At 51.0% G+C, this 26,348-nt stretch overlaps 1 protein-coding gene across 2 annotated transcripts in view; it reads right to left on the bottom strand.

Annotated features, from left to right (window-relative positions):
• The window catches only part of LOC120941730 (serine/arginine repetitive matrix protein 1-like), a 137,463-nt gene that overhangs the window by 78,366 nt on the left and 32,749 nt on the right, over positions 1-26,348 (bottom strand). Inside the window, exons 1-2 of one of the 2 annotated variants that reach the window (XM_040355354.1) lie at positions 22,145-22,205; positions 5,579-5,679 (exon numbers count right to left, since the gene is read on the bottom strand). The exons of the other annotated variant lie outside the window; for it this stretch is intronic. Coding sequence (XP_040211288.1) covers positions 5,579-5,671 — 93 coding nt within the window. The 5' untranslated portion in view covers positions 5,672-5,679; positions 22,145-22,205. Of the gene's footprint in view, positions 1-5,578; positions 5,680-22,144; positions 22,206-26,348 lie in introns of those variants that run through there. 2 annotated transcript variants of the gene reach the window in all.

Raw genomic sequence — 26,348 nt, 5'->3', positions numbered from 1 at the left:
CCCAGAGGAACACTGAGGGCTGTAGGCAGGCAAGGAGGAGGCCCAGAGGAACACACCGAGGGCTGTAGGCAGGCAAGGAGGAGGCCCAGAGGAACACACTGAGGGCTGTAGGCAGGCAAGGAGGAGACCCAAAGGAACACACCGAGGGCTGTAGGCAGGCAAGGAGGAGGCCCAGAGGAACACACCGAGGGCTGTAGGCAGGCAAGGAGGAGGCCCAGAGGAACACAACGAGGGCTGTAGGCAGGCAAGGAGGAGGCCCAGAGGAACACACCAAGGGCTGTAGGCAGGCTAGGAGGAGACCCAGAGGAACACACTGAGGGCTGTAGGCAGGCAAGGAGGAGGCCCAGAGGAACACACCGAGGGCTGTAGGCAGGCAAGGAGGAGGCCCAGAGGAACACACCGAGGGCTGTAGGCAGGCAAGGAGGAGGCACAGAGGCCTGTAGGCAGGCAAGGAGGAGGCCCAGAGGAACACACCGAAGGCTGTAGGCAGGCAGGCAAGGAGGAGGCCCAGAGGAACACACCAAGGGCTGTAGGCAGGCAAGGAGGAGGCCCAGAGGAACACACCGAGGGCTGTAGGCAGGCAAGGAGGAGGCCCAGAGGAACACACCAAGGGCTGTAGGCAGGCAGGCAAGGGGGAGGCCCAGAGGAACACACCGAGGGCTGTAGACAGGCAAGGAGGAGACCCAGACGAACACACCGAGGGCTGTAGGCAGGCAAGGAGGAGGCACAGAGGGCTGTAGGCAGGCAAGGAGGAGGCCCAGAGGAAAACACCGGGGGCTGTAGGTAGGCAAGGAGGAGGCCCAGAGGAACACTGAGGGCTGTAGGCAGGCAAGGAGGAGGCCCAGAGGAACACACCGAGGGCTGTAGGCAGGCAAGGAGGAGGCCCAGAGGAACACACTGAGGGCTGTAGGCAGGCAAGGAGGAGACCCAAAGGAACACACCGAGGGCTGTAGGCAGGCAAGGAGGAGGCCCAGAGGAACACAACGAGGGCTGTAGGCAGGCAAGGAGGAGGCCCAGAGGAACACACCGAGGGCTGTAGGCAGGCTAGGAGGAGACCCAGAGGAACACACTGAGGGCTGTAGGCAGGCAAGGAGGAGGCCCAGAGGAACACACCGAGGGCTGTAGGCAGGCAAGGAGGAGGCCCAGAGGAACACACCGAGGCCCACGGACTCTGGAGAACACTTGGGCTCAGGACGCATGGAGGAGACTGAAGCTACAGGCATGGAAAACACTGGGGGCACAATGATACAGCTCGGGTCTCAACCAAGGCATGCTGCCCAAATGTCGAGGCAAACCTCCCTTCCTCATTTTAGGAGGTGCTGATTGGGAAAGCAGTCTCCTGATTGGCTGTGGTGGAGGCACTCTGGGTGAAACCGAGAAGTGCAAATGACCTCCGCACTGGCTAGCTGTAGAGATTCCAGTAGGGAATATGTGGTTATGGGTTCTGGTGGTCCAGGATGTAATCATGTAAGTAGAGCGGGACTATGGGAGTTGTGGTCCTCACCAGGCAGGGTTGAGAGGTCATACTGGTGGGAAGTGCAGGTGAAGATTTTGGTGTTGATGGCGGTGAGACTAGAACGTTGTGAGACTTGGAAGCCAATGGGAGCCATGATGGAAACAATTAGATCCTTCAAACAGAAGATAACCCCAACATGACCTTCAACTACCATAAATGGCACCTGGAAACATATTGGGGCTCCTGCCTCCTACACAACCAATTATATCACTGAGAAAATTTTGGGATGATCGCGGCAGCCTGAAGTCCCGTCTCCTTGCCTGGCTGGCATGTGCTGCTGAGTGCTCTGCTGTGTCTCCTCGAGTCCTCACTCCTCATCTTTCTCATCTGCCCTCTCACCCCCTTCTGTCAGCTAGCCTGCCGCTCTCTGTCAGCTACCCTTTGTAAGCCAATCCCTCTCTGTAAGCCACTCCCCCTCTGTCAGTAACTCCCCCTCTGTAAGCCACTTCCCATCTGTCAGGAACCTCCCCTCTGTCAGATACCCCCCTCTCTGTCAGTTACTCCCCCCTTTGTCAGCTACCCCCCTCTGTCAGTTACTCCCCCCTCTGTCAGCTACCCCCCCTCTCTGTCAGTTACTCCCCCCTCTGTCAGCCACTCCCCCTGTGTAAGCCACTCCTCCTCTGTCAATAACCCCCCTCTGTCAGCTACCCCCACTCTGTCAGTTACTCCCCCCTCTGTCAGCTACCCCCTCTGTCAGTTACTCCCCCCTCTGTCAGCTACTCCCCCCTCTGTCAGCTACTCCCCCTCTGTCAGTAACCCCCCCTCTGTCAGCTACACCCCTCTATCATCTACACCCCTCTGTCAGTTACTCCCCCCTCTGTCAGTTACTCCCCCCTCTGTCAGCTACCCACCTCTGTCAGCTACTCCCCCCTCTGTAAGCCACTCCCCCTCTGTCAGTAACCCCCCCTCTGTCAGTAACCGGCCCTCTGTCAGCTACACCCCTCTGTCAGTTACTCCCCCCTCTGTCAGTTACTCCCTCCTCTGTCAGCTACCCACCTCTGTCAGTTACTCCCCCCTCTGTCAGCTACCCCCCCTGTCAGTTACTCCCCCCTCTGTCAACTACTCCCCCTCTCTGTCAGTTACTCCCCCCCTCTGTCAGATACTCCCCCCTCTGTCAGCTACTCCCCCCCTCTGTCAGCTACTCCCCCCTCTGTCAGCTACTCCCCCTCTCTGTCAGCTACTCCCCCTCTCTGTCAGCTACTCCTCCTCTTTGTCAGTTACACCCCCTCTCTGTCAGCTACCCCCCCCCCTCTGTCAGTTACTCCCCCTCTCTGTCAGATACTCCCCCTTTCTGTCAGATACTCCCCCTCTCTGTCAGATACTCCATCTCTGTCAGCTACCCCCCTTCTGTCAGTTACTCCTCCTCTCTGTCAGATACTCCCCCTCTCTGTCAGATACTCCACCACTCTGTCAGCTATACCCCCTCTCTGTCAGCTACTTCACCTCCCTGTCAGCTACTCCCCCTCCCTCTGTCAGCTACACCCCCTCTCTGTCAGGCCACCCCCTCTCTCACCACCTTTATCTCTCACCCCTCCTCCCTCTCAGCCCCCTTCTCTCTCTCACCCCACTCCCGCTCACACCCTTAATCCCCTCTCCCTCTCTCACCCCCTCTCTCACCTGCCTTCTTACCCCCTTACCTCCCCCTTTCTCACCTCCCTCCTCCACCTCTTTTCCCCCCTTAGGGGACAAGGGCCCCATGATTACTAACAGAGGCCCTGTGAGTGAATAGTGTATACTACAAAAATTGCCATGCGCCGCTAAGGTGTTCGGGTTTGGCTTAAAGAAAAGGTGGCAACCCTAGTGTAAGCTCCTCTGTACAGAGACTGATGTGACTGTGGGGGGAGGGGACATTAGAGTGTAAGCTCCTCTGTACAGAGACTGATGTGACTGTGGGGGGGAGGGGACATTAGAGTGTAAGCTCCTCTCTGATGTGACTGTGGGGAGGAGGGGACATTGGAGTGTAAGCTCCTCTGTACAAAGACTGATGTGATGTGGGGGGGAGGGGACATTAGAGTGTAAGCTCCTCTGTACAGAGACTGATGTGACTGTGGGGGGGAGGGGGCATTAGAGTGTAAGCTCCTCTGTATAGAGTCTGATGTGATTGGCTCGGTGTTCTCTGTACATCACTACAGAACATGTTAGAACCACAGGTATGTCCGTGTTGCTGCATAATAAAGAGTAAAATAAATATATGAATCCTTAGGAGAGGAATGGCGGCGTGTCGGGACGTGTCCCCGGGGGTCTTGTACTGTGCAGACATAACAATGTCAGTCTCCCTGTATAGAGGGTATTATAGGAGGGATATGTGTGACTGATGGGGGGGAAGTGACGGTTCAGGTATTTGATTTATCAGTTTGGAATGTAAAATCCTGAAAAGCCTAACAGTGGGGGAGGGGAGAGCTATTGTGCGTCCCCAACACATTCATTGTAATTAGGAGAGTTTGGTCCTCCTAATCCCCCTGTAATGAATTGTAAATGTTCTGTCTGCCCTTTGTAGTGGTAGTTGCTCTGCAAACTGTTGAGTGTTGACGCCAACAAAGAAAGAAAGAAAGAAAGAAAGAAAGAAAGAACAGACTCCCTCCAGAGGTGGATCTGGACAGATCAGTAGATTGCTATAAGAAAGGTCTGGATACTTTCCTAGATGTGCAGAATATAACTGGGTGACATTTATAGGTAAAGTTGATCCGGGGAAAATTTGATTGCCTCTCTAAAAGAAAAGGAAAGAAAGAAAGAAAAAGATAGATAGATAGATAGATAGATAGACAGACAGACAGACAGACAGACAGACAGATAGATAGATAGATAGATAGACAGACAGACAGACAGACAGACAGACAGACAGACAGACAGACAGATAGAGAGAGAGAGAGATAGATAGATAGATAGATAGATAGATAGATAGATAGATAGATAGATAGATAGATAGATAGATAGATCAGGAGAAAGAAAGAAAGAGAGAGAGAGAGAGAGAGAGAGAGAGAGAGAGCGAAGAGAACGAGAGAAAGAAATAGAAAAAATATACAAAGGAAGAAAGAAAAAATATATAAAGGAAGAAAGAAAAAATATATAAAGAAAGAAAGAAAAAAAGAGAAAGAAAGAAAAAATATATAAAGGAAGGAATAAAGAAAGAAAGAAAGAAAGAGAAATAAAGAAAAAATATATAAAGGAAGAAAGAAATAAAGAGAAAGAAAGAAAAAATATATAAAGGAAGAAAGAAAGAAAGAAAGAAAAGAAAGAAAAAAGATAATAAGAAAGAAAGGGAAAAGAAAAAGAAAGAAAGAAAGAAAGAAAGAAAGAAAGAAAGAAAGAAAGAAAGAAAGAAAGAGAGAGAAAGAAAGAAAAGAGAGATTAAGAAAGAAAGAGAAAGATACAGTAGATATTATAATGATGATAAAACTAAAATAAAAAGATAGATAGAATACTATAATGGACAAAGAAAAGTAAAGAAAATAAAGAAAAGGATAGATAAGGAGAAATAAAGAAAGAAAAACAATTAGAAAGAAAAAGAAAGAAGGAAAGAAAGAAAAAAGATGGAAAGGAAGAATGAAAGAAAGAAAGAAAATAAAGAAGAAAGAAAGAAAGAGAACAAATTAGAAAGAAAGAAAAAAAGAAAGAAAGAAAGAAAAAAAAAGAAAGAAACAAAAGAAAAAGAAAGAAAGAAAAACACAAAGAGATAATGTAGATATAGAAAGGAATATATTATAATGATGAAAGAAAAGAAAAGAAAGATAAAGAAATAAACAAAAGAAAGAAAGAAAGAAAGACACAGCAGATTTAGAAAGAAAGATATTATAATAATGAAATACAAAAAACAAAAATATAGATAGAAATAGAAAGAAAGATATTATACTGGAAAAAAGAAATACATTGTGAAGACTTCTCTAGAGATGTGAAGAAGATGGTAAATATTATACATACATGACAGATACATATTGATACATTGTCCTCATTATAGATCTGCAGAACATTGCTCGGTGATAACTAGGAATTGATCTCTATGGACATTTCTAGTTGTGTCTATAGAAGGTCTTATGATGTGGATGGAATGTTCCGGGGACTCACCTCTCCTCCATCCCGGGACTCCGTCCGGTCACCATGAGATGGGGTCACCAGCAGCACACAGACGAGACCCCCCAAAATCAGCAGAGTCCTCATCACTGATCCTCACTACAGCAACAAGACAGAAAGACGTACAATGTGTGGCCCTCCCCCTCCCCTCTTCCTGGGACTGCCTATCTGCTTCACAGTGCTGATAGAAGTTCATCTACATCCCTGTCCCCTCCCCCGGCCCCTTCCTAATTCCTCCCCTATTCTTATTATTGGTATTTGTTTTCGCATTGTGCGGAGTTGAGTTGTTATCGCATTGGTGGAGCGATGGGAATGGTGGAGCGATGGGAATGGTGGAGCGATGGGAATGGTGGAGCGATGGGAATGGCGGAGGGATGGGAATGGCGGAGGCGGAAATTGATGGATGTTTATATTATGAGATACAAAGTTAGTAGAGGGAAGGTCTGGACAGCCGCACTCCGGATTCATTCCAACGTCGGGATCTGTACGGGATGAAGACGGGTTCTCCAAACATCTATGGAAGTTCTGGGGACCTCACTCACAGAAAGATAGAAGATAGAAGGAGTCCGGAGAGACCGGCAGCAAACATAGTGAAAGGTTTGAGAGATAAAATCAGGAGAGACTTCAGGGATGTAACATGTACAGTCTGGAGGAAAGCAGGGAAAGGATGGACATGACTGAAACATGCAAAATGAAGGGCAGGTCAGGTAGGTCAGTGTAGGTGGGTCAGTGTATGTCAGGTAGGTCACTGTATGTAGGTCACTACTGTCAGTGTATGTAGGTCAGGTAGGTCACAGGCCAGCCAAAAAAAAAATCACCATCCCCCCCCCCCCTCCAGGCCTGGGGCTTCGGACTAAAGTCTCTGGTCTTTTTGCCACCTAGCAACGCCCCTGCTATTAGGTTTGAATGGTGGTCTCTGAAGGTCCAAGAGAACCAGATTGAATTCCTGTGGGGACGTACTGTAGGTGCCACGCACCTTGTGGCAGAGCCTGACGTCTAGAGTGAGGCCTCTCGTATAGCCCCGGCTCAGGGGCCGCTGATGTTGCGACACTGGCCACGAGAGCACGGCAAGGTGTGAGTGCCGCCGGGATGATCTTCCAGAGTTGAGCTGGATGGTTGGACCAGCAGATGGTGGCAAGAGCAGCAGACCCGGGCTGGGTAGGCGGCAGGCGGCAGTGACTTGGCAGACAGCAGCTGGTTGTTGACCGAATGTTGGCCGGTTTCTGTTGAACCGCCCTTTTTCTGCCCATATTGTGTACCAGGCTTAGGTGTAGAATTTGGGGGGATATTGGTGGGGGGAGGGGTATTTAAAGAATATGTGCCCAGGAGATCCATCAAAAGTCAAGGGAAGTCCTTCCTCTCTCAAGCTCCTCCGTTTTCTCTGATGGAATGTTCCGGGCTTCAGAAAGATTTCCCCTCTACTCCTGTTATGGTGACAACCCGAAATTTGGATTTTTTTCCCCCTCTTGACGACAAAGGGTGACAAGGTCAGGGGCCCAAGGAGTGCAGTTGGATGTAGACAATAATATCTGCCCTAATTGTGGCCTATATTCAAACCTGCCCACCTTGGCCCATCTTGGGGGGGTAGGAAACGGAGTGTCCGAAGAAGTTGTTGGATGGAGAATGTGGAAAACAAGCCTGGGGGGGAAAAAGTTTAAATGTGTCTCTTCTCTCCCCCTCCCCCTTCCAGCCCCTGAAGGGAGAGGGGAGTTCAGACATCGGGGGGCTGCAGAGGATTTATGGAAATCCAGAGCTGATTGAAGACGTCACAAAACTTGGAACAAAAGCTCCCGGAATTGGGCAGGAAACAGATGTTCTCTTCTGGGTGATGACATGAAGATTGGATGGGAATTGTAGAGTTCCCGGTCTATGCTGGACGGCGGGGGAATGCGGCTCCTTCGTTGTCTCCAATAATATTATCCTGACTTGGTCTTCCTAGGGCAGGAGAGCGGAGAAGGATCCTGTGTGGATCTCTTCCTGATCACTCCTCACTTCTACAAACCGGGAACTGGAGGATCAACTCTGAGGCAACGTTTGGATCCTCAATCATTCCAGCATCCTGGAGAAACTTCCCTGAGGGGGAGACCCCGCAACACAAAACCCCTCTGGGGAGATGTCCAGGGGGGGAACCCCTCAGTACGAGACCCCTCTGGAAAGATATCCAGGGGAGAGACCCCGCAACACAAAGCCCCCCTGGGGAGATGTCCAGGGGAGGAACCCCTCAGTACGAGACCCCTCTGGGGAGATGTCCAGGGGGAGACCCCGCAACACAAAACCCCTCTGGGGAGATGTCCAGGGGAGTAACCCCTCAGTACGAGACCCCCTCTGGAAAGACATCCAGGGGAGGAACCCCTCAGTACGAGACCCCCTCTGGAAAGACACCCAGGGGAGGAACCCCTCAGTACGAGACCCCTCTGGGGAGATGTCCAGGGGGGGAACCCCTCAGTACGAGACCCCCTCTGGAAAGATATCCAGGGGAGAGACCCCGCAACACAAAACCCCTCTGGGGAGATGTACAGGGGAGGAACCCCTCAGTACGAGACCCCTCTGGAAAGACATCCAGGGGAGAGACCCCGCAACACAAAACCCCTCTGGGGAGATGTCCAGGGGAGTAACCCCTCAGTACGAGACCCCCTCTGGAAAGACATCCAGGGGAGGAACCCCTCAGTACGAGACCCCTCTGGAAAGATATCCAGGGGAGAGACCCCTCAACACAAAACCCCTCTGGGGAGATGTCCAGGGGAGGAACCCCTCAGTACGAGACCCCTCTGGAAAGACATCCAGGGGAGAGACCCCGCAACACAAAACCCCTCTGGGGAGATGTCCAGGGGAGTAACCCCTCAGTACGAGACCCTCTCTGGAAAGACATCCAGGGGAGGAACCCCTCAGTACGAGACCCCTCTGGAAAGACATCCAGGGGAGAGACCCCGCAACACAAAACCCCTCTGGGGAGATGTCCAGGGGAGTAACCCCTCAGTACGAGACCCCCTCTGGAAAGACATCCAGGGGAGGAACCCCTCAGTACGAGACCCCTCTGGAAAGATATCCAGGGGAGAGACCCCTCAACACAAAACCCCTCTGGGGAGATGTCCAGGGGAGGAACCCCTCAGTACGAGACCCCCTCTGGAAAGATATCCAGGGGAGAGACCCCTCAACACAAAAACCCCTCTGGGGAGATGTCCAGGGGAGGAACCCCTCAGTACGAGACCCCTCTGGGGAGATGTCCAGGGGAGGAACCCCTCAGTACGAGACCCCTCTGGAAAGACATCCAGGGGAGAGACCCCTCAGTACGAGACCCCTCTGAGGAGATGTCCAGGGGAGGAACCCCTCAGTACGAGACCCCTCTGGAAATACATTCAGGGGAGAGACCCCTCAACACAAAAACCCCTCTGGGGAGATGTCAAGGGGAGAAACCCCTCAGTACGAGACCCCTCTGGAAAGATATCCAGGGGAGAGACCCCTCAACACAAAAACCCCTCTGGGGAGATGTCCAGGGGAGAGACCCCTCAGTACGAGACCCCTCTGGAAAGATATCCAGGGGAGAGACCCCTCAACACAAAACCCCTCTGGGGAGATGTCCAGGGGAGGAACCCCTCAGTACGAGACCCCCTCTGGAAAGACATCCAGGGGAGAGACCCCTTAACACAAAAACCCCTCTGGAAAGACATCCAGGGGAGAAACCCCTCAGTACGAGACCCCTCTGGAAAGACATCCAGGGGAGAGACCCCTCAACACAAAAACCCCTCCGGGGAGATGTCCAGGGGAGAAACCCCTCAGTACGAGACCCCTCTGGAAAGACCCCTCAACACAAAAACCCCTCTGGGAAGACATCCAGGGAAGAGACCCCTCAACACAAAAACCCCTCTGGAAAGACATCCAGGGGAGAGACCCCTCAGTACAAGACCCCCTCTGGAAGGACATCCAGGGGAGAGACCCCTCAACAGAAAAACCCCTCTGGAAAGACATCCAGGGGAGAGACCCCTCAGTACGAGACCCCCTCTGGATGGACATCCAGGGGAGAGACCCCTCAACAGAAAAACCCCTCTGGGGAGATGTCCAGGGGAGGAACCCCTAAGTACGAGACCCCTCTGGAAAGACATCCAGGGGAGAGACCCCTCAACACAAATCTCCTCTTGAAAGACACCTAGGGGAGAGACCCTTTAATACAAGACCCTTCTGGAAAGACACACAAGTTAGAGAGGCCCGGGAGTTACGGCTGATAGCTTCATCCATACCCTGGAAAACCACTTGCAAGATGCAACATATATAGGTTGATGACTATATATATATATATATATATATATATATATATATACACGTATCGTAGTCATCCAGTGGCTAGGACCCCCACTCCTCCAGACTAACACCCACCCATCAAAGATATTTTTTATTTACGGTACATAACTTCTCCCAACATCCCACCACTGCTCACATCAGGACTGAGGACTCTGGAGGGGAGTTTTTGTTTTGTTTACACCTTTGTTTACACCTTTGTTTACACCTCGGAGAAAACCTCTCACAACAATATATAGAACCAAACTTTATTGTGTCCAAATAAAAACACGCCATTAACCCCTTCCATACCGAGCCAATTGTAGCCCTTCTCTCCTTCATGTAAATATCATTTGCTCGAAAATTACTCAGAACCCCAAAACATTATGGCCCAGATTCACAAAGGAGATACGCCGTCGTATCTCTGAGTCTGAGCCCTCGTATCTATGCGCCTGATTCATAGAATCAGTTACGCATAGATTTCTATTAGATCCGACCGGCGTAAGTCTCTTACGCCATTGGATCTTAACTGCATATTTACGCTGGCCGCTAGGGGTGTGTACGCTGATTTACGCCTAGAAATATGTAAATCAGCTAGATACGCGAATTCACGAACGTACGCCCGGCCGACGCAGTACAGATACGACGTTTACGTTTGACTTTTCCTGGCGTAAAGTTACCCCTGCTATATGGTGGCGTACATGCGGCGTACCAATGTTAAGTATGGCCGTCGTTCCCGCGTCAAAGTTTAAAAATTTTACGTTGTTTGGGTAAGTCGTCTGTGAATGGGGCTGGACGTCATTTACGTTCACGTCGAAACCAATACGTCCTTGCGGCGTACTTTGGAGCAATGCACACTGGGATATTCCATGGACGGCGCATGCGCCGTTCGTGAAAAACGTCAATCACGTCGGGTCATGGTTAATTTAAATAACACACGCCCACCTCTTCACAATTTGTATTAGGCGGGCTTATGCCGGCCTATTTACGCTACGCCGCCGCAACTTTCTTTTGAGAATACGGCATTTGCCTGTTAAAGTTGCGGAGGCGTAACGTAAATAGGATACGTTACGCCCGCACAAAGATACGCCATTCTACGTGAATCCGGGCCTAAGTCTGCTACTGTGATGTAAATGAACCTAGGATGGCTCCTAAGAACCTTTCCCTGGTGTTATGCTAATGGACACTGTATTGTGTGAAATTTCTATTGATGATAAATGTGGATTGTGAGTTAGCACAGACTAAAGTCTGACTTATCAAATGATTAGTTAATTAGCTCATGTTAATTATGTCAGACCTGGTGCCAGGAAGTCTACCCAAAAGATGTGTATTGAGCTCCTTGTGTCATGCTGTGGGTGGAGTTCAGTCATTGGCTCCTTGTGTCATGATGTGGGTGGAGTTCAGTCATTGTTCGTTTTTGGTTGCTGACTGTATAAAAGAGCCTGAGTTTCTCATTAAAGTGTCTATTCATTTGAACCTCAAACAGAGCTGTGTCTCGTTATTGGGGTTCGTCTGCCGGATTGTGGAGTGTCGATAGCTGTCTTGGGTTCGGAATGGACAGGACAGGGTGCAGGGAATGAAGGAGAGGAGGGGATGTACAGGGCGGGGTGCAGGGAATGGAGGAGAGGAGGGGGTGTACAGGGCAGGGTGCAGGGAATGGAGGAGAGGAGGAGTTGTACAGGGTGAGGTGCAGGGAATGAAGGGGAGGAGGGGGTGTACAGGGCGGGGTGCAGGGAATGGAGGAGAGGAGGGGGTGTACAAGGCGGGGTGCAGGGAATGAAGGAGAGGAGGGGGTGTACAGGGCGGGGTGCGGGGAATGGAGGAGAGGAGGGGGTGTACAGGGCGGGGTGCGGGGAATGGAGGAGAGGAGGGGTGTACAGGGCGGGGTGCGGGGAATGGAGGAGAGGAGGGGGTGCACAGGGCAGGGTGCGGGGAATAGAGGAGAGGAGGGGGTGTACAGGGCGGGGTGCAGGGAATGGAGGAGAGGAGGGGGTGTACAAGGCGGGGTGCAGGGAATGAAGGAGAGGAGGGGGTGTACAGGGCGGGGTGCAGGGAATGGAGGAGAGGAGGGGGTGTACAGGGCGGGGTGCAGGGAATGGAGGAGAGGAGGGGGTGTACAGGGCGGGGTGCGGGGAATGGAGGAGAGAAGGGGTGTACAGGGCGGGGTGCGGGGAATGGAGGAGAGGAGGGGGTGCACAGGGCAGGGTGCGGGGAATAGAGGAGAGGAGGGGGTGTACAGGGCGGGGTGCAGGGAATGGAGGAGAGGAGGGGGTGTACAAGGCGGGGTGCAGGGAATGAAGGAGAGGAGGGGGTGTACAGGGCGGGGTGCAGGGAATGGAGGAGAGGAGGGGGTGTACAGGGCGGGGTGTGGGGAATGGAGGAGAGGAGGGGTGTACAGGGCGGGGTGCGGGGAATGGAGGAGAGGAGGGGGTGTACAGGGCAGGGTGCGGGGAACAGAGGAGAGGAGGGGGTGTACAGGGCGGGGTGCAGGGAATGGAGTAGAGGAGGGGGTGTACAAGGCGGGGTGCAGGGAATGAAGGAGAGGAGGGGTGTACAGGGCGGGGTGCAGGGAATGGAGGAGAGGAGGGGGTGTACAGGGCGGGGTGCAGGGAATGGAGGAGAGGAGGGGGTGTACAGGGCGGGGTGCGGGGAATGGAGGAGAGGAGGGGGTGCACAGGGCAGGGTGCGGGGAATAGAGGAGAGGAGGGGGTGTACAGGGCGGGGTGCAGGGAATGGAGGAGAGGAGGGGGTGTACAAGGCGGGGTGCAGGGAATGAAGGAGAGGAGGGGGTGTACAGGGCGGGGTGCAGGGAATGGAGGAGAGGAGGGGGTGTACAGGGCGGGGTGCAGGGAATGGAGGAGAGGAGGGGGTGTACAGGGCGGGGTGCGGGGAATGGAGGAGAGGAGGGGGTGTACAGGGTGGGGTGCAGGGAATGGAGGAGAGGAGGGGGTGTACAGGGCGGGGTGCAGGGAATGAAGGAGAGGAGGGGGTGTACAGGGCGGGGTGCAGGGAATGGAGGAGAGGAGGGGGTGTACAGGGCGGGGTGCAGGGAATGGAGGAGAGGAGGGGGTGTACAGGGCGGGGTGCGGGGAATGGAGGAGAGGAGGGGGTGTACAGGGTGGGGTGCAGGGAATGGAGGAGAGGAGGGGGTGTACAGGGCGGGGTGCAGGGAATGAAGGAGAGGAGGGGGTGTACAGGGCGGGGTGCAGGGAATGGAGGAGAGGAGGGGGTGTACAGGGCGGGGTGCGGGGAATGGAGGAGAGGAGGGGGTGTACAGGGCGGGGTGCGGGGAATGGAGGAGAGGAGGGGGTGTACAGGGCGGGGTGCGGGGAATGGAGGAGAGGAGGGGGTGCACAGGGCAGGGTGCGGGGAATGGAGGAGAGGAGGGGGTGTACAAGGCGGGGTGCAGGGAATGAAGGAGAGGAGGGGGTGTACAGGGCGGGGTGCAGGGAATGGAGGAGAGGAGGGGGTGTACAGGGCGGGGTGCAGGGAATGGAGGAGAGGAGGGGGTGTACAGGGCGGGGTGTGGGGAATGGAGGTGAGGAGGGGTGTACAGGGCGGGGTGCGGGGAATGGAGGAGAGGAGGGGGTGTACAGGGCGGGGTGTGGGGAATGGAGGAGAGGAGGGGGGTGTACAGGGCAGGGTATGGAGGAGAGGAGGGGGTGTACAGGGCGGGGTGCAGGGAATGGAGGAGAGGAGGGGTGTACAGGGCGGGGTGCGGGGAATGGAGGAGAGGAGGGGGTGTACAGGGCGGGGTGCAGGGAATGGAGGAGAGGAGGGGGTGTACAGGGCGGGGTGCAGGGAATGGAGGAGAGGAGGGGTGTACAGGGCGGGGTGCGGGGAATGGAGGAGAGGAGGGGGTGTACAGGGCGGGGTGCAGGGAATGGAGGAGAGGAGGGGGTGTACAGGGCGGGGTGCGGGGAATGGAGAAGAGGAGGGGGTTACAGGGCAGGGTGCGGGGAATGGAGGAGAGGAGGGGGTGTACAGGGCGGGGTGCAGGGAATGGAGGAGAGGAGGGGGTGTACAGGGCGGGGTGCGGGGAATGGAGGAGAGGAGGGGGTGTACAGGGCGGGGTGCGGGGAATGGAGGAGAGGAGGGGGTTACAGGGCAGGGTGCGGGGAATGGAGGAGAGGAGGAGCATTCTGATATCCTAAAAAAAAAGTCTCACTTGATGAATTTTATAGTTGTTTATTGAAGATAAAAGTAAATAAGTAGAGCCAACGCGTTTCAAAGGAATTGCCTCTCGCTTCTTCAGGGCTGTATTTCTTGGGGAGGGTCTAATATATTCGATCCGCAGCTCTGCAGTATTCCGGCATTGTAGAGCAGAGATATCAGTGACATTCGGACTACCTATTCATCATCGTCAATCCACACGATCCCGGGCAATGCTGAGGAGAGAGAAGGGATTGGAGTTTATTGAAGGGTCGGATGTGAGAGAAGACGGCCTTCAGACACGGCACAGAAATGAAGTGTAAGCTCCTATACCGTACCATACATCCCTTTGGTCTTCTGCCACGGCATGGACAACAAGGTTTGGGTTGATCCCGTTTAGCCAGTCTTCGTTCGGTCAGATCTTGGTCTCCACCATCCATCATCTTCATCTACAAAATCAAACACAAACATATTTCCCAGGGATGAGACGTAATGAGAAAGATCGGGAAGTTCTTCCACAATGGAAATCCAACTTCAGATTTATGCAAAAATACATTTTGTTTTATAAAACTCCGCCCCTTAAAGCTTCCAGAACAATAAATATATCATTAAAATCTGACATGTATGTGTAGCCAAGGACTAAGGCGTGACGTTACCAGTAGTTACCCATACGGTGAGATCAAGCAGACAAGTTAGACTTCACTGCACTACCAACTCCCATCAGCAGGGGGAGTGGGAGTGCCAGAAGCACCCAATGGACTGTGAAGTTGGCTGCAGTGGATAATGGGAATTGACGTCCGGACAGGGAGAAATATTGCTAGCGCTCATTCAATGGTGGTCTACAAAAGGGGTTGGGACAGAGGAGGGGAGAAAAACAGTATCTCACCCTGGGGCGGTTCTTTGAAATACGCTGTCTTCTGCTATGGCATACTTGCCAACAGTCCCGATTTTCCCGGGACAATCCCGATTTTGGGACCCTCGTCCCGATCGGAGCTCAATCCGATTAATTTCCCGGGATTTTATCTGTGTTACGGGGAAAAATCGGGAATGTTTTAGTGAATAACGGGCGGCGGGCTATAAAAAGATGGCCGCCCCGCTGCCGCCACGAGGATGATTTCCCCTTGTGTTCAGTGGAGAGGGGAGGGGCAGGCAATGGGAGTGAACACATCCTCAGAATCAGACCTGCTTGTGGGCTAGAGCTGAGGCCTCAGGCATACCCCTATGAGACCACAGAGAGAGAGCATGGAGACTCGGACTGTTCTACCACCGCCGAGAGCTTAGCGCTGCACCAAAGCAGTACTGCCGGGTGAGCAAATCTGCAGAGCCACTCTGAACCTGGGCAGAGGATTTCCATGCTGGGTGGCTGAATCTGGGGAGAGGGCCTTATGGCCATGACCTATAGCCACTAGAGGGACTCAACCCTGAGGAATTGACCACAAAGCTGTCTTATAGTCTGGTACTGCTCGCAGGCCTTATTGTGACTATTCTCATGTGCACCAACGGTGTTATTGGACCCCAACGTTAGCCGTTTTTTTATTTCTTAATTTACCAAAAAAAATTATGACAAAAAATGACAACTTATGACAAAAACCTGCCATGCCTCTTACTAAATACCTTGGACTGTCTACTTACAGGAGCAGTCAAGTAAGCCAGTCAAGTTCCTCCACCCCCAAACTCTCTCATCTTTATAGACCTTGCTTTGTGCACTGGTGGGCAGTCATGTTGGAACAGGAAGGGGCCGTCCCCAAACTCCTCCCACAAAGTTGGGAGCATGAAATTGTCCAAAATGTCTTGGTATGCTGACGCCTTAAGAGTTCCCTTCACTGGAACTAAGGGGCCAACCCAACCCCTGAAAAACAACCCCCACACCATAATCCTAATCCATAAATATATGGATGAGTGAGTTTGGGGTGGGGTGGAGTTTGGGGTGTAGGAACTTGACTGTCCTGACCTCAAACCAATAGAACATCTTTGGGATGAATTAAAGCGGAGACGGTGAGCAAGGCCTTCTCATCCGACATCTCGTCCCCCCCTCTTTTCCTGTGGCCTGCCAGGTTGCGTGCTCGGATAAGGGTCTGGAAGGGATTTTTGGGGGGAACCCCACGACATTTTTTATTTTGGCGCGGGGTTCCCCTTAAAATCCATACCAGACCTTTGAGAAGGGCCCCTTTGCCATTTTTTTTAAAATTGGTATTATGGTTTCCCTTAATATCCATACCAGACCTGAAGGGCCTGGTATGAGATTTGGGGGGACCCCCACGCATTTTTTTTTCATTTTGGTTCAGGGTGCCGTTTTTTAGTGACTTTTACCTGTATTGCCGGGACCCGACAATTCATTATAGCAGCGAGTAGTTTTAAATGACTTTTTTTCCTTTTAGAAATTACACTTTGTGCAGGGACTGTTCTAAACACGGGAAACAAGCGCCACTTTACAGGCATACTATAGACACCCCCCCCCCCCCCACAGGTATGAAATTTAAAGGAATATTTTACTTTTATTGATTCACTTTAAGCATTATTAAAATCACTGCTCCCGAAAAAACTGACGTTTTTAAAACTTTTTTTTTTGCATTGATGCATGTCCCCTGGGGCAGGACCCGGGTCCCGAAACACTTCCCTGGGGCAGGACCCGGGTCCCCAAACACTCCCCTGGGGCAGGACCCGGGTCCCCAAACACTCCCCTGGGGCAGGACCCGAGTCCCCAAACACTCCCCTGGGGCAAGACCCGGGTCCCCAAACACTCCCCTGGGGCAGGACCCGAGTCCCCAAACACTTCCCTGGGGCAGGACATGGGTCCCCAAACACTTCCCTGGGGCAGGACCCGGGTCCCCAAACACTCCCCTGGGGCAGGACCCGGGTCCCTAAACACTCCCCTGGGGGAGGAGCCGGGTCCCCAAACACTTTTTATGAAAATAACTTGCATATTAGCCTTTAAAATTACCACTTTAGATTTTTGACATTTGGGTCCCGTAGACTTTAACGGTGTGCGAATGTTCGCGTGAACTTTCGGTCCGATCACATGTTCTGCCGCAAACTGAATGTTTTCTGTGAGTTTTCTCCTAGTCTCTATATGGAGATGTCACCTAGGAGGCTTCTCCTACCCTATATGTGGGTGCATCTCCTAGGAGGCTTCTCCAAGTCTCTATATGGGGATGTCTCCTAGAAGACTTATCCCAGTCTTTTTTGGGGGATATATCCTAGGAGGCCTTTCCTAGGCTCTATATGGAGATGTCTCCTAGGTGGCTTCTTCTAGTTTCTGTATGGGGACGTCCCCTAGAAAGTGTCCCCTAGTCTCTATATATGGGGGCATCTCCTATTCGCTATATAGGGATGTCTGCTAGGAGGCTTCTCCTCTCCTCTATATTGGAACGTCTTCTAGGAGGCTTCTCCTAGTATCTATATGGGGATGTCTCCTAGAAGACTTACCCTAGTCTTTATTTGGGGATATCTCCTAGGAGGCTACTCCTCTATATTGGGACGTCTCCTAGGAGGCTTCTCATAGTCTCTATATATGATGACGTCTCCTAGGAGGCTTCTCCTAGTCTCTATATATGATGATGTCTCCTAGGGGGCTTCTCCTAGTCTCTATATATGATGACGTCTCCTAGGGGGTTTCTCCTAGTCTCTATATATGAAGACGTCTCCTAGGGGGCTTCTCCTAGTCTCTATATATGATGAAGTCTCCTAGGAGGCTTCTCCTAGTCTCTATATACGATGACATCTCCTAGGAGGCTTCTCCTAGTCTCTATATATGATGACGTCTCCTAGGAGGCTTCTCCTAGTCTCTATATATGATACCGTCTCCTAGGGGGTTTCTCCTAGTCTCTATATATGAAGACGTCTCCTAGGGGGCTTCTCCTAGTCTCTATATATGATGACGTCTCCTAGGAGGCTTCTCCTAGTCTCTATATATGATGAAGTCTCCTAGGGGGCTTCTCCCAGTCTCTATATATGATAACGTCTCCTAGGAGGCTTCTCCTAGTCTCTATATATGATGATGTCTCCTAGGGGGCTTCTCCTAGTCTCTATATATGATGACGTCTCCTAGGGGTCTTCTCCTAGTCTCTATATATGATGACGTCTCCTAGGGGGCATTTCCTAGTCTCTATATATGATGACGTCTCCTAGGGGGCATTTCCTAGTCTCTATATATGATGACGTCTCCTAGGGGGCTTCTCCTAGTCTCTATATATGATGACGTCTCCTAGGGGGCTTCTCCTAGTCTCTATATATGATGACGTCTCCTAGGGGGCTTCTAATAGTCTCTATATATGATGACGTCTCCTAGGGGGCTACTCCTAGTCTCTATATATGATGACGTCTCCTAGGGGGCTTCTCCTAGTCTCTATATCTGATGACGTTTCCTAGAAGGCTTCTCCTAGTCTCTATATATGATGACGTCTCCTAGGAGGCTTCTCCTAGTCTCTATATATGATGACGTCTCCTAGGGGGCTTCTCCTAGTCTCTATATATGATGACGTCTCCTAGGGGGCTTCTCCTAGTCTCTATATATGATGACATCTCCTAGGGGGCTTCTCCTAGTCTCTATATATGATAACGTCTCCTAGAAGGCTTCTCCTAGTCTCTATATATGAAGACGTCTCCTAGGGGGCTTCTCCTAGTCTCTATATATGATGATGTCTCCTAGGGGGCTTCTCCTAGTCTCTATATATGATGACGTCTCCTAGGGGGCTTCTCCTAGTCTCTATATATGATGACGTCTCCTAGGAGGCTTCTCCTAGTCTCTATATATGATGAAGTCTCCTAGGGGGCTTCTCCCAGTCTCTATATATGATAACGTCTCCTAGGAGGCTTCTCCTAGTCTCTATATATGATGACGTCTCCTAGGGGGCATTTCCTAGTCTCTATATATGATGACGTCTCCTAGGGGGCTTCTCCTAGTCTCTATATATGATGACGTCTCCTAGGGGGCTTCTCCTAGTCTCTATATATGATGACGTCTCCTAGGGGGCTTCTAATAGTCTCTATATATGATGACGTCTCCTAGGGGGCTTCTTCTAGTCTCTATATATGATGACGTCTCCTAGGGGGCTTCTCCTAGTCTCTATATATGATGACATCTCCTAGGGGGTTTCTCCTAGTCTCTATATATGATGACGTCTCCTAGGGGGCTTCTCCTAGTCTCTATATATGATGACGTCTCCTAGGAGGCTTCTCCTAGTCTCTATATATGATGACGTCTCCTAGGGGGCTTCTCCTAGTCTATATATATGATGACGTCTCCTAGAGGGCTTCTCCTAGTCTCTATATATGATGACGTCTCCTAGGGGGTTTCTCCTAGTCTCTATATATGATGACGTCTCCTAGGAGGCTTCTCCTAGTCTCTATATATGATGACGTCTCCTAGGGGGCTTCTCCTAGTCTCTATATATGATGACGTATCCTAGGGGGCTTCTCCTAGTCTCTATATATGATGACGTCTCCTAGGGGGCTTCTCCTAGTCTCTATATATGATGACGTCTCCTAGGAGGCTTCTCCTAGTCTCTATATATGATGACGTCTTCTAGGGGGCTTCTCATAGTCTCTATATATGATGATGTCTCCTAGGGGGCTTCTCCTAGTCTCTATATATGATGACGTCTCCTAGGAGGCATCTCCTAGTCTCTATATATGATGACGTCTCCTAGGGGGCTTCTCCTAGTCTCTATATATGATGACGTCTCCTAGGGGGCTTCTCCTAGTCTCTATATATGATGACGTCTCCTAGGAGGCTTCTCCTAGTCTCTATATATGATGAAGTCTCCTAGGGGGCTTCTCCTAGTCTCTATATATGATGACGTCTCCTAGGAGGCTTCTCCTAGTCTCTATATATGATGACGTCTCCTAGGGGGCTTCTCCTAGTCTCTATATATGATGACGTCTCCTAGGAGGCTTCTCCTAGTCTCTATATATGATGAAGTCTCCTAGGGGGCTTCTCCCAGTCTCTATATATGATAACGTCTCCTAGGAGGCTTCTCCTAGTCTCTATATATGATGATGTCTCCTAGGGGGCTTCTCCTAGTCTCTATATATGATGACGTCTCCTAGGGGTCTTCTCCTAGTCTCTATATATGATGACGTCTCCTAGGGGGCTTTTCCAAGTCTCTATATATGATGACGTCTCCTAGGGGGCATTTCCTAGTCTCTATATATGATGACGTCTCCTAGGGGGCTTCTCCTAGTCTCTATATATGATGACGTCTCCTAGGGGGCTTCTCCTAGTCTCTATATATGATGACGTCTCCTAGGGGGCTTCTAATAGTCTCTATATATGATGACGTCTCCTAGGGGGCTTCTTCTAGTCTCTATATATGATGACGTCTCCTAGGGGGCTTCTCCTAGTCTCTATATATGATGACATCTCCTAGGGGGTTTCTCCTAGTCTCTATATATGATGACGTCTCCTAGGGGGCTTCTCCTAGTCTCTATATATGATGACGTCTCCTAGGAGGCTTCTCCTAGTCTATATATATGATGACGTCTCCTAGAGGGCTTCTCCTAGTCTCTATATATGATGACGTTTCCTAGGGGGTTTCTCCTAGTCTCTATATATGATGACGTCTCCTAGGAGGCTTCTCCTAGTCTCTATATATGATGACGTCTCCTAGGGGGCTTCTCCTAGTTTCTATATATGATGACGTATCCTAGGGGGCTTCTCCTAGTCTCTATATATGATGACGTCTCCTAGGGGGCTTCTCCTAGTCTCTATATATGATGACGTCTCCTAGGAGGCTTCTCCTAGTCTCTATATATGATGACGTCTTCTAGGGGGCTTCTCATAGTCTCTATATATGATGACGTCTCCTAGGAGGCATCTCCTAGTCTCTATATATGATGACGTCTCCTAGGGGGCTTCTCCTAGTCTCTATATATGATGACGTCTCCTAGGGGGCTTCTCCTAGTCTCTATATATGATGACGTCTCCTAGGAGGCTTCTCCTAGTCTCTATATATGATGAAGTCTCCTAGGGGGCTTCTCCTAGTCTCTATATATGATGACGTCTCCTAGGAGGCTTCTCCTAGTCTCTATATATGATGAAGTCTCCTAGGGGGCTTCTCGTAGTCTCTATATATGATGACATCTCCTAGGGGGCTTCTCCTAGTCTCTATATTTGATGACGTCTCCTAGGGGGCTTCTCCTAGTCTCTATATATGATGACGTCTCCTAGGAGGCTTCTCCTAGTCTCTATATATGATGACGTCTCCTAGGGGGCTTCTCCTAGTCTATATATATGATGACGTCTCCTAGGGGGCTTCTCTTAGTCTATATATATGATGACGTCTCCTAGGGGGCTTCTCCTAGTCTCTATATATGATGACGTCTCCTAGGGGGCTTTTCCTAGTCTCTATATATGATGACGTCTCCTAGGGGGCTTCTCCTAGTCTCTATATATGATGACGTCTCCTAGGGGGCTTCTCCTAGTCTCTATATATGATGACGTCTCCTAGGAGGCTTCTCCTAGTCTCTATATATGATGAAGTCTCCTAGGGGGCTTCTCCTAGTCTCTATATATGATGACGTCTCCTAGGAGGCTTCTCCTAGTCTCTATATATGATGAAGTCTCCTAGGGGGCTTCTCGTAGTCTCTATATATGATGACATCTCCTAGGGGGCTTCTCCTAGTCTCTATATTTGATGACGTCTCCTAGGGGGCTTCTCCTAGTCTCTATATATGATGACGTCTCCTAGGAGGCTTCTCCTAGTCTCTATATATGATGACGTCTCCTAGGGGGCTTCTCCTAGTCTATATATATGATGACGTCTCCTAGGGGGCTTCTCTTAGTCTATATATATGATGACGTCTCCTAGGGGGCTTCTCCTAGTCTCTATATATGATGACGTCTCCTAGGGGGCTTTTCCTAGTCTCTATATATGATGACGTCTCCTAGGGGGCTTCTCTTAGTCTATATATATGATGACGTCTCCTAGGGGGCTTCTCCTAGTCTCTATATATGATGACGTCTCCTAGGGGGCTTCTCTTAGTCTATATATATGATGACGTCTCCTAGGGGACTCACCTGCCCTCCTCCATCCTGGGGATTATTTCCAGACTCCGTCCGGTCACCATCAGATGGGGTCACCAGCAGCACACAGACCACGAGACCCCCCAAGATCAGTAGAGTCCTCATCACTGATCCTCACCCCGATCCTCACTACAACAACAAGACAGAAAGACGTACAATGTGTGACCCCCACCCTCCGTATACCTCACAGTGCTGAGAGCAGATCTTATATATACCACCTTTACCCTCCCCCTTCCTGGGACTGGCTGTTCCCTTCGCAGTGTTCATAGCAGTTTTTTTTATATCCCCTCTCAAATCCTCCCACATTCTACATACATTTTATTGGAATTTGTTACAGATTAGTTTTTTTTTATGTAATGTGAAGAATTTCTATTTCTTCCTGATGGTGGAGCGATGGGGATGGCAGAGACGGGACATGAGGGATATTTAGGAGTTTGTGTAGCACTCCTTTAGGGAAGGTTATTGGAGTTTATACCGGTGGCGGCTGGTGCTCAAAATTTTTGATGGGCGCAAACAAACTGAAGTAAAAACCCATCAATTGCAGCCTCACTGTGCCCATCAATAGAAGCCACTGTGCCCATCAATTGCAGCCACTGTGCCCATCAATTGCAGCCACTGTGCCCATCAAACGCAGACACTGTGCTATCAATTGTTACCAGTTTGCTCCATCAAATATCACCAGTTTGCCCCATCAATTGCCACCAGTTTGCCCCATCAATTGCCGCCAGTTTGCCCCATCAATTGCTGCCAGTTTTCCGCATCAAATGCAGCCTGTTTGCTCAATAAATTTCTGCCATTTTGCCCCATCAAATGCAGCCAGTTTGCCCTATCAATTGCCACCGGTTTTCCCCATCAAATGCTGCCATTTTGCCCCATCAAATGCTACCAGTTTGCCCCATCAATTGATGCCAGTTTGCTCCATCAAATGCAGCCAGTTTGCCCCATCAAATGCCACCAGTTTGCCCCATCAATTGATGCCAGTTTGCTCCATCAAATGCCACCAGTTTGCGCCATCAAATTATGCTAGTTTGCCCCATCAAAAGCCGCCAGTTTGTGCCCAATAAAATGCTGCCAGTTTGCCCGATCAAATGCAGCCAGTTTGCCCCATCAAATGCCGACAGTTTGCCCCATCAAATGCCGCCAGTTTGCCCCATAAAATGCCGCCAGTTTGCCCAATCAAATGCCGCCAGTTTGCCCCATCAAATGCCGCCAGTTTGCCCCATCAAATGCCGCCAGTTTGCCCCATCAAACGCAGCCAGTTTGCCCCATAAAATGCCGCCAGTTTGCCCCACAATGCCACCAGTTTGCCCTATCAAATGCCGCCAGTTTGCCCCATGAAATGCTGCCAGTTTGCCCCATCAAATGCCACCAGTTTGCCCCCACGCTCGGCACTTACCTTTCTCGGGTCAGTGCAGTCCTCTACACTCCCTCTGAGTCCTCGATGTCTTCTCCCATCCTCTTCATGTCAGAGATGCTATGATTGGACGCCTAGCGCCTGACGCTTCAGCCCATCAGGTGATCGGTAACCAGACCCGGTGCACCTGATTGGCTGAGAGGCGGGTCAGTGTTAGGGAGGCGCCCACAGTTTAACAATTTGGAAGCCGATTAGAGCCCACAGGCTCCAATCAGGCACTTCCAAAACACCCCCACCGATGTAATTAAGATGGCCGGCACTCAACAGGGGGCCGGACACCTGGATAGTGGGCGGTAGCGGCAAAAATAAATAGATTCATGCAATGCATGAATCTATCTATTGGAGATTGATGGGTGCAGGAGAGAGGGGGCGGCACTCCTGCGCCCACTTTGGAGGCACCACCACTGGTTTATACAATCATTTAGCTGAGCTAATTCCAGATGAAATTTGCTGCAAAGCCCAGTTGTAGGGGCCCCTGGGAGACGATCACAATGTCCATTCTGGTCCTAAAGAGTTGAATTATGGGTCAGTGGTGATTCGGAAATCCTCCAATTGGCACTCAACCGGCCTGAGAAGCAGCTTTTGGACATTTGGACTCAACATCAACCTATCTGCTCTGCTTCTCAGTCCCTACCAGCTTCTAATTTGCCATGCAACCACCTAGACAGGTGCCTACTAGAGGAAGATACTGTTACAGCAAGTGAGCTTAAGCTGCCCAGGCCAGGGAAGGGTTAAGTGTTTTGCCACCCGATTCCTGGGATTTTTTGGGTCCAGCCTTCCTTCCCAGTTAATATATATATATACGGGGCCTTAGGACGACGTCAGGTGTGACGAAACGCATAGTGGGGAGCGATGTGCTGACGTTACCGCGTACACGCAGGTCCCGGAGTGACAGGCCGCAATCAAGAGCCGCCCGGCTCGGTATTTTTCATCGCCGATTTTATTTGGCATAAATGTAAATGTGCAACAATTTTGTAACCTTCAATAAAATGATAAGGATTTTATACTATGGAAGCCTTTATTTTTCACATGGAGGCCAATTGGATACACATACCTGTGAGGATCTCCTATGGTGAAGACGCTGAGATTAGTAATGTGCTCCAGCTCCCGGGCTGGGTAACAAGTCAAAAGAACGTGTGATCTCCCGTGATAGGAGATCACTTACAGCTGGTAAGCGGCAGTGTGTGTGCAGAGGTGGAGGCTACATCTTTAATCTTCTCACATCTTCTGGGGTGTTTCGTGTGTCACCGTGGGCCATTTAGATGGGCCAAGTACAGTGAAACCTCAGATTACGAGTATAATCCGTTCCAGGAGAATGCTTGTAATCCAAAGCACTCACGTATCAAAGCGAGTTTCCCCATTGAAGCCAATGGAAACGAAAATAATTTGTTCCGCATTGACTTCAATGGCATGCAATACCACATGCAGCCAGAGCCAGATTGGTGATCTGATCTGTACGGGTGATCAATCGACTCCTGAACAATGGCAAGGCTCCCAAACCTGGCTTGGACTGAACCCGGCTTAAACTGAACCCGGCTTGGACTGAACCCGGCTTGGACTGAACCCGGCTTGGACTGAATCCAACGTTCACTGAACCCGGCTTGGACTGAACCCGGCTTGGACTGAACCCGGCTTGGACTGAATCCAACGTTCACTGAACCCGGCTTGGACTGAACCCGGCTTGGACTGAACCCGGCTTGGGCTGAACTCGGCTTGGACTGAACCCGGCTTGGACTGAATCCAACGTTCACTGAACCCGGCTTGGACTGAACCCGGCTTGGACTGAACCCGGCTTGGACTGAACCCGGCTTGGACTGAACCCAGCTTGGACTGAACCCGGCTTGGACTGAACCCGGCTTGGACTGAACCCGGCTTGGACTGAACCCAGCTTGGACTGAACCCCGGCTTGGACTGAACCCGGCTTGGACTGAACTCGGCTTGGACTGAACCCGGCTTGGACTGAACCGGGCTTGGACTGAACCCAGCTTGGACTGAACCGGGCTTGGACTGAACCGGGCTTGGACTGAACCCGGCTTGGACTGAACCTGGCTTGGACTGACCCTGGCTTGGGCTGAACCCGGCTTGGACTGAACCCGGCTTGGACTGAACCGGGCTTGGACTGAACCCAGCTTGGACTGAACCGGGCTTGGACTGAACCGGGCTTGGACTGACCCTGGCTTGGGCTGAATCCGGCTTGGACTGAACCTGGCTTGGACTGAACCCGGCTTGGACTGAACCGGGCTTGGACTGAACCCGGCTTGGACTGAACCCGGCTTGGACTGAACCCGGGTGCGTTTGGCTCACCACTAATCCTAACAAATCCTAGGAAGTGAAGTGGCTGTGGTGGATCATTGCCAAGTGAAGCCAAAGACCCAGGGCCGACCCTCGGGTCACAGGCGCCTGGGTGCAGAAATATTTCTGGCGCCCCCCACATGGGCGTGGTCATTTTACTAACTCCTCCCCTTTACAAATGTTTCTATGGCAATGGCTCAACCACAGAGATGCTCCCCCACAAACTCTTCATTACCCTGGGATCCTTACATGATCTCTTAATAATAAACAAAATAGTGGAAGAGAAGCAGAGTTCTTTATTGGGACCTGGAGGGGGGGGGGCTCTCTGATGAAGAGAGGGCTTATGTTAGAGAGTCTGTTAGAAAGACCCCCAGACATACTACAGACATGATACAGGAGATGGTCAGAGACTGCAGACATAGTACAGGAGATGATTAGAGACTGCAGACATGATACAGGAGATGGTCAGAGACTGAAGACATACTACAGGAGATGGTCAGAGACTGCAGACATAATACAGGAGATGATCAGAGACTGCAGACATAGTACAGGAGATGATTAGAGACTGCAGACATGATACAGGAGATGGTCAGAGACTGAAGACATACTAC

Source organism: Rana temporaria, chromosome 5, assembly GCF_905171775.1.
Source record: "Rana temporaria chromosome 5, aRanTem1.1, whole genome shotgun sequence".
Taxonomy (NCBI): domain Eukaryota; kingdom Metazoa; phylum Chordata; class Amphibia; order Anura; family Ranidae; genus Rana; species Rana temporaria.
This window is presented reverse-complemented; position numbering and strand designations above follow the sequence as displayed.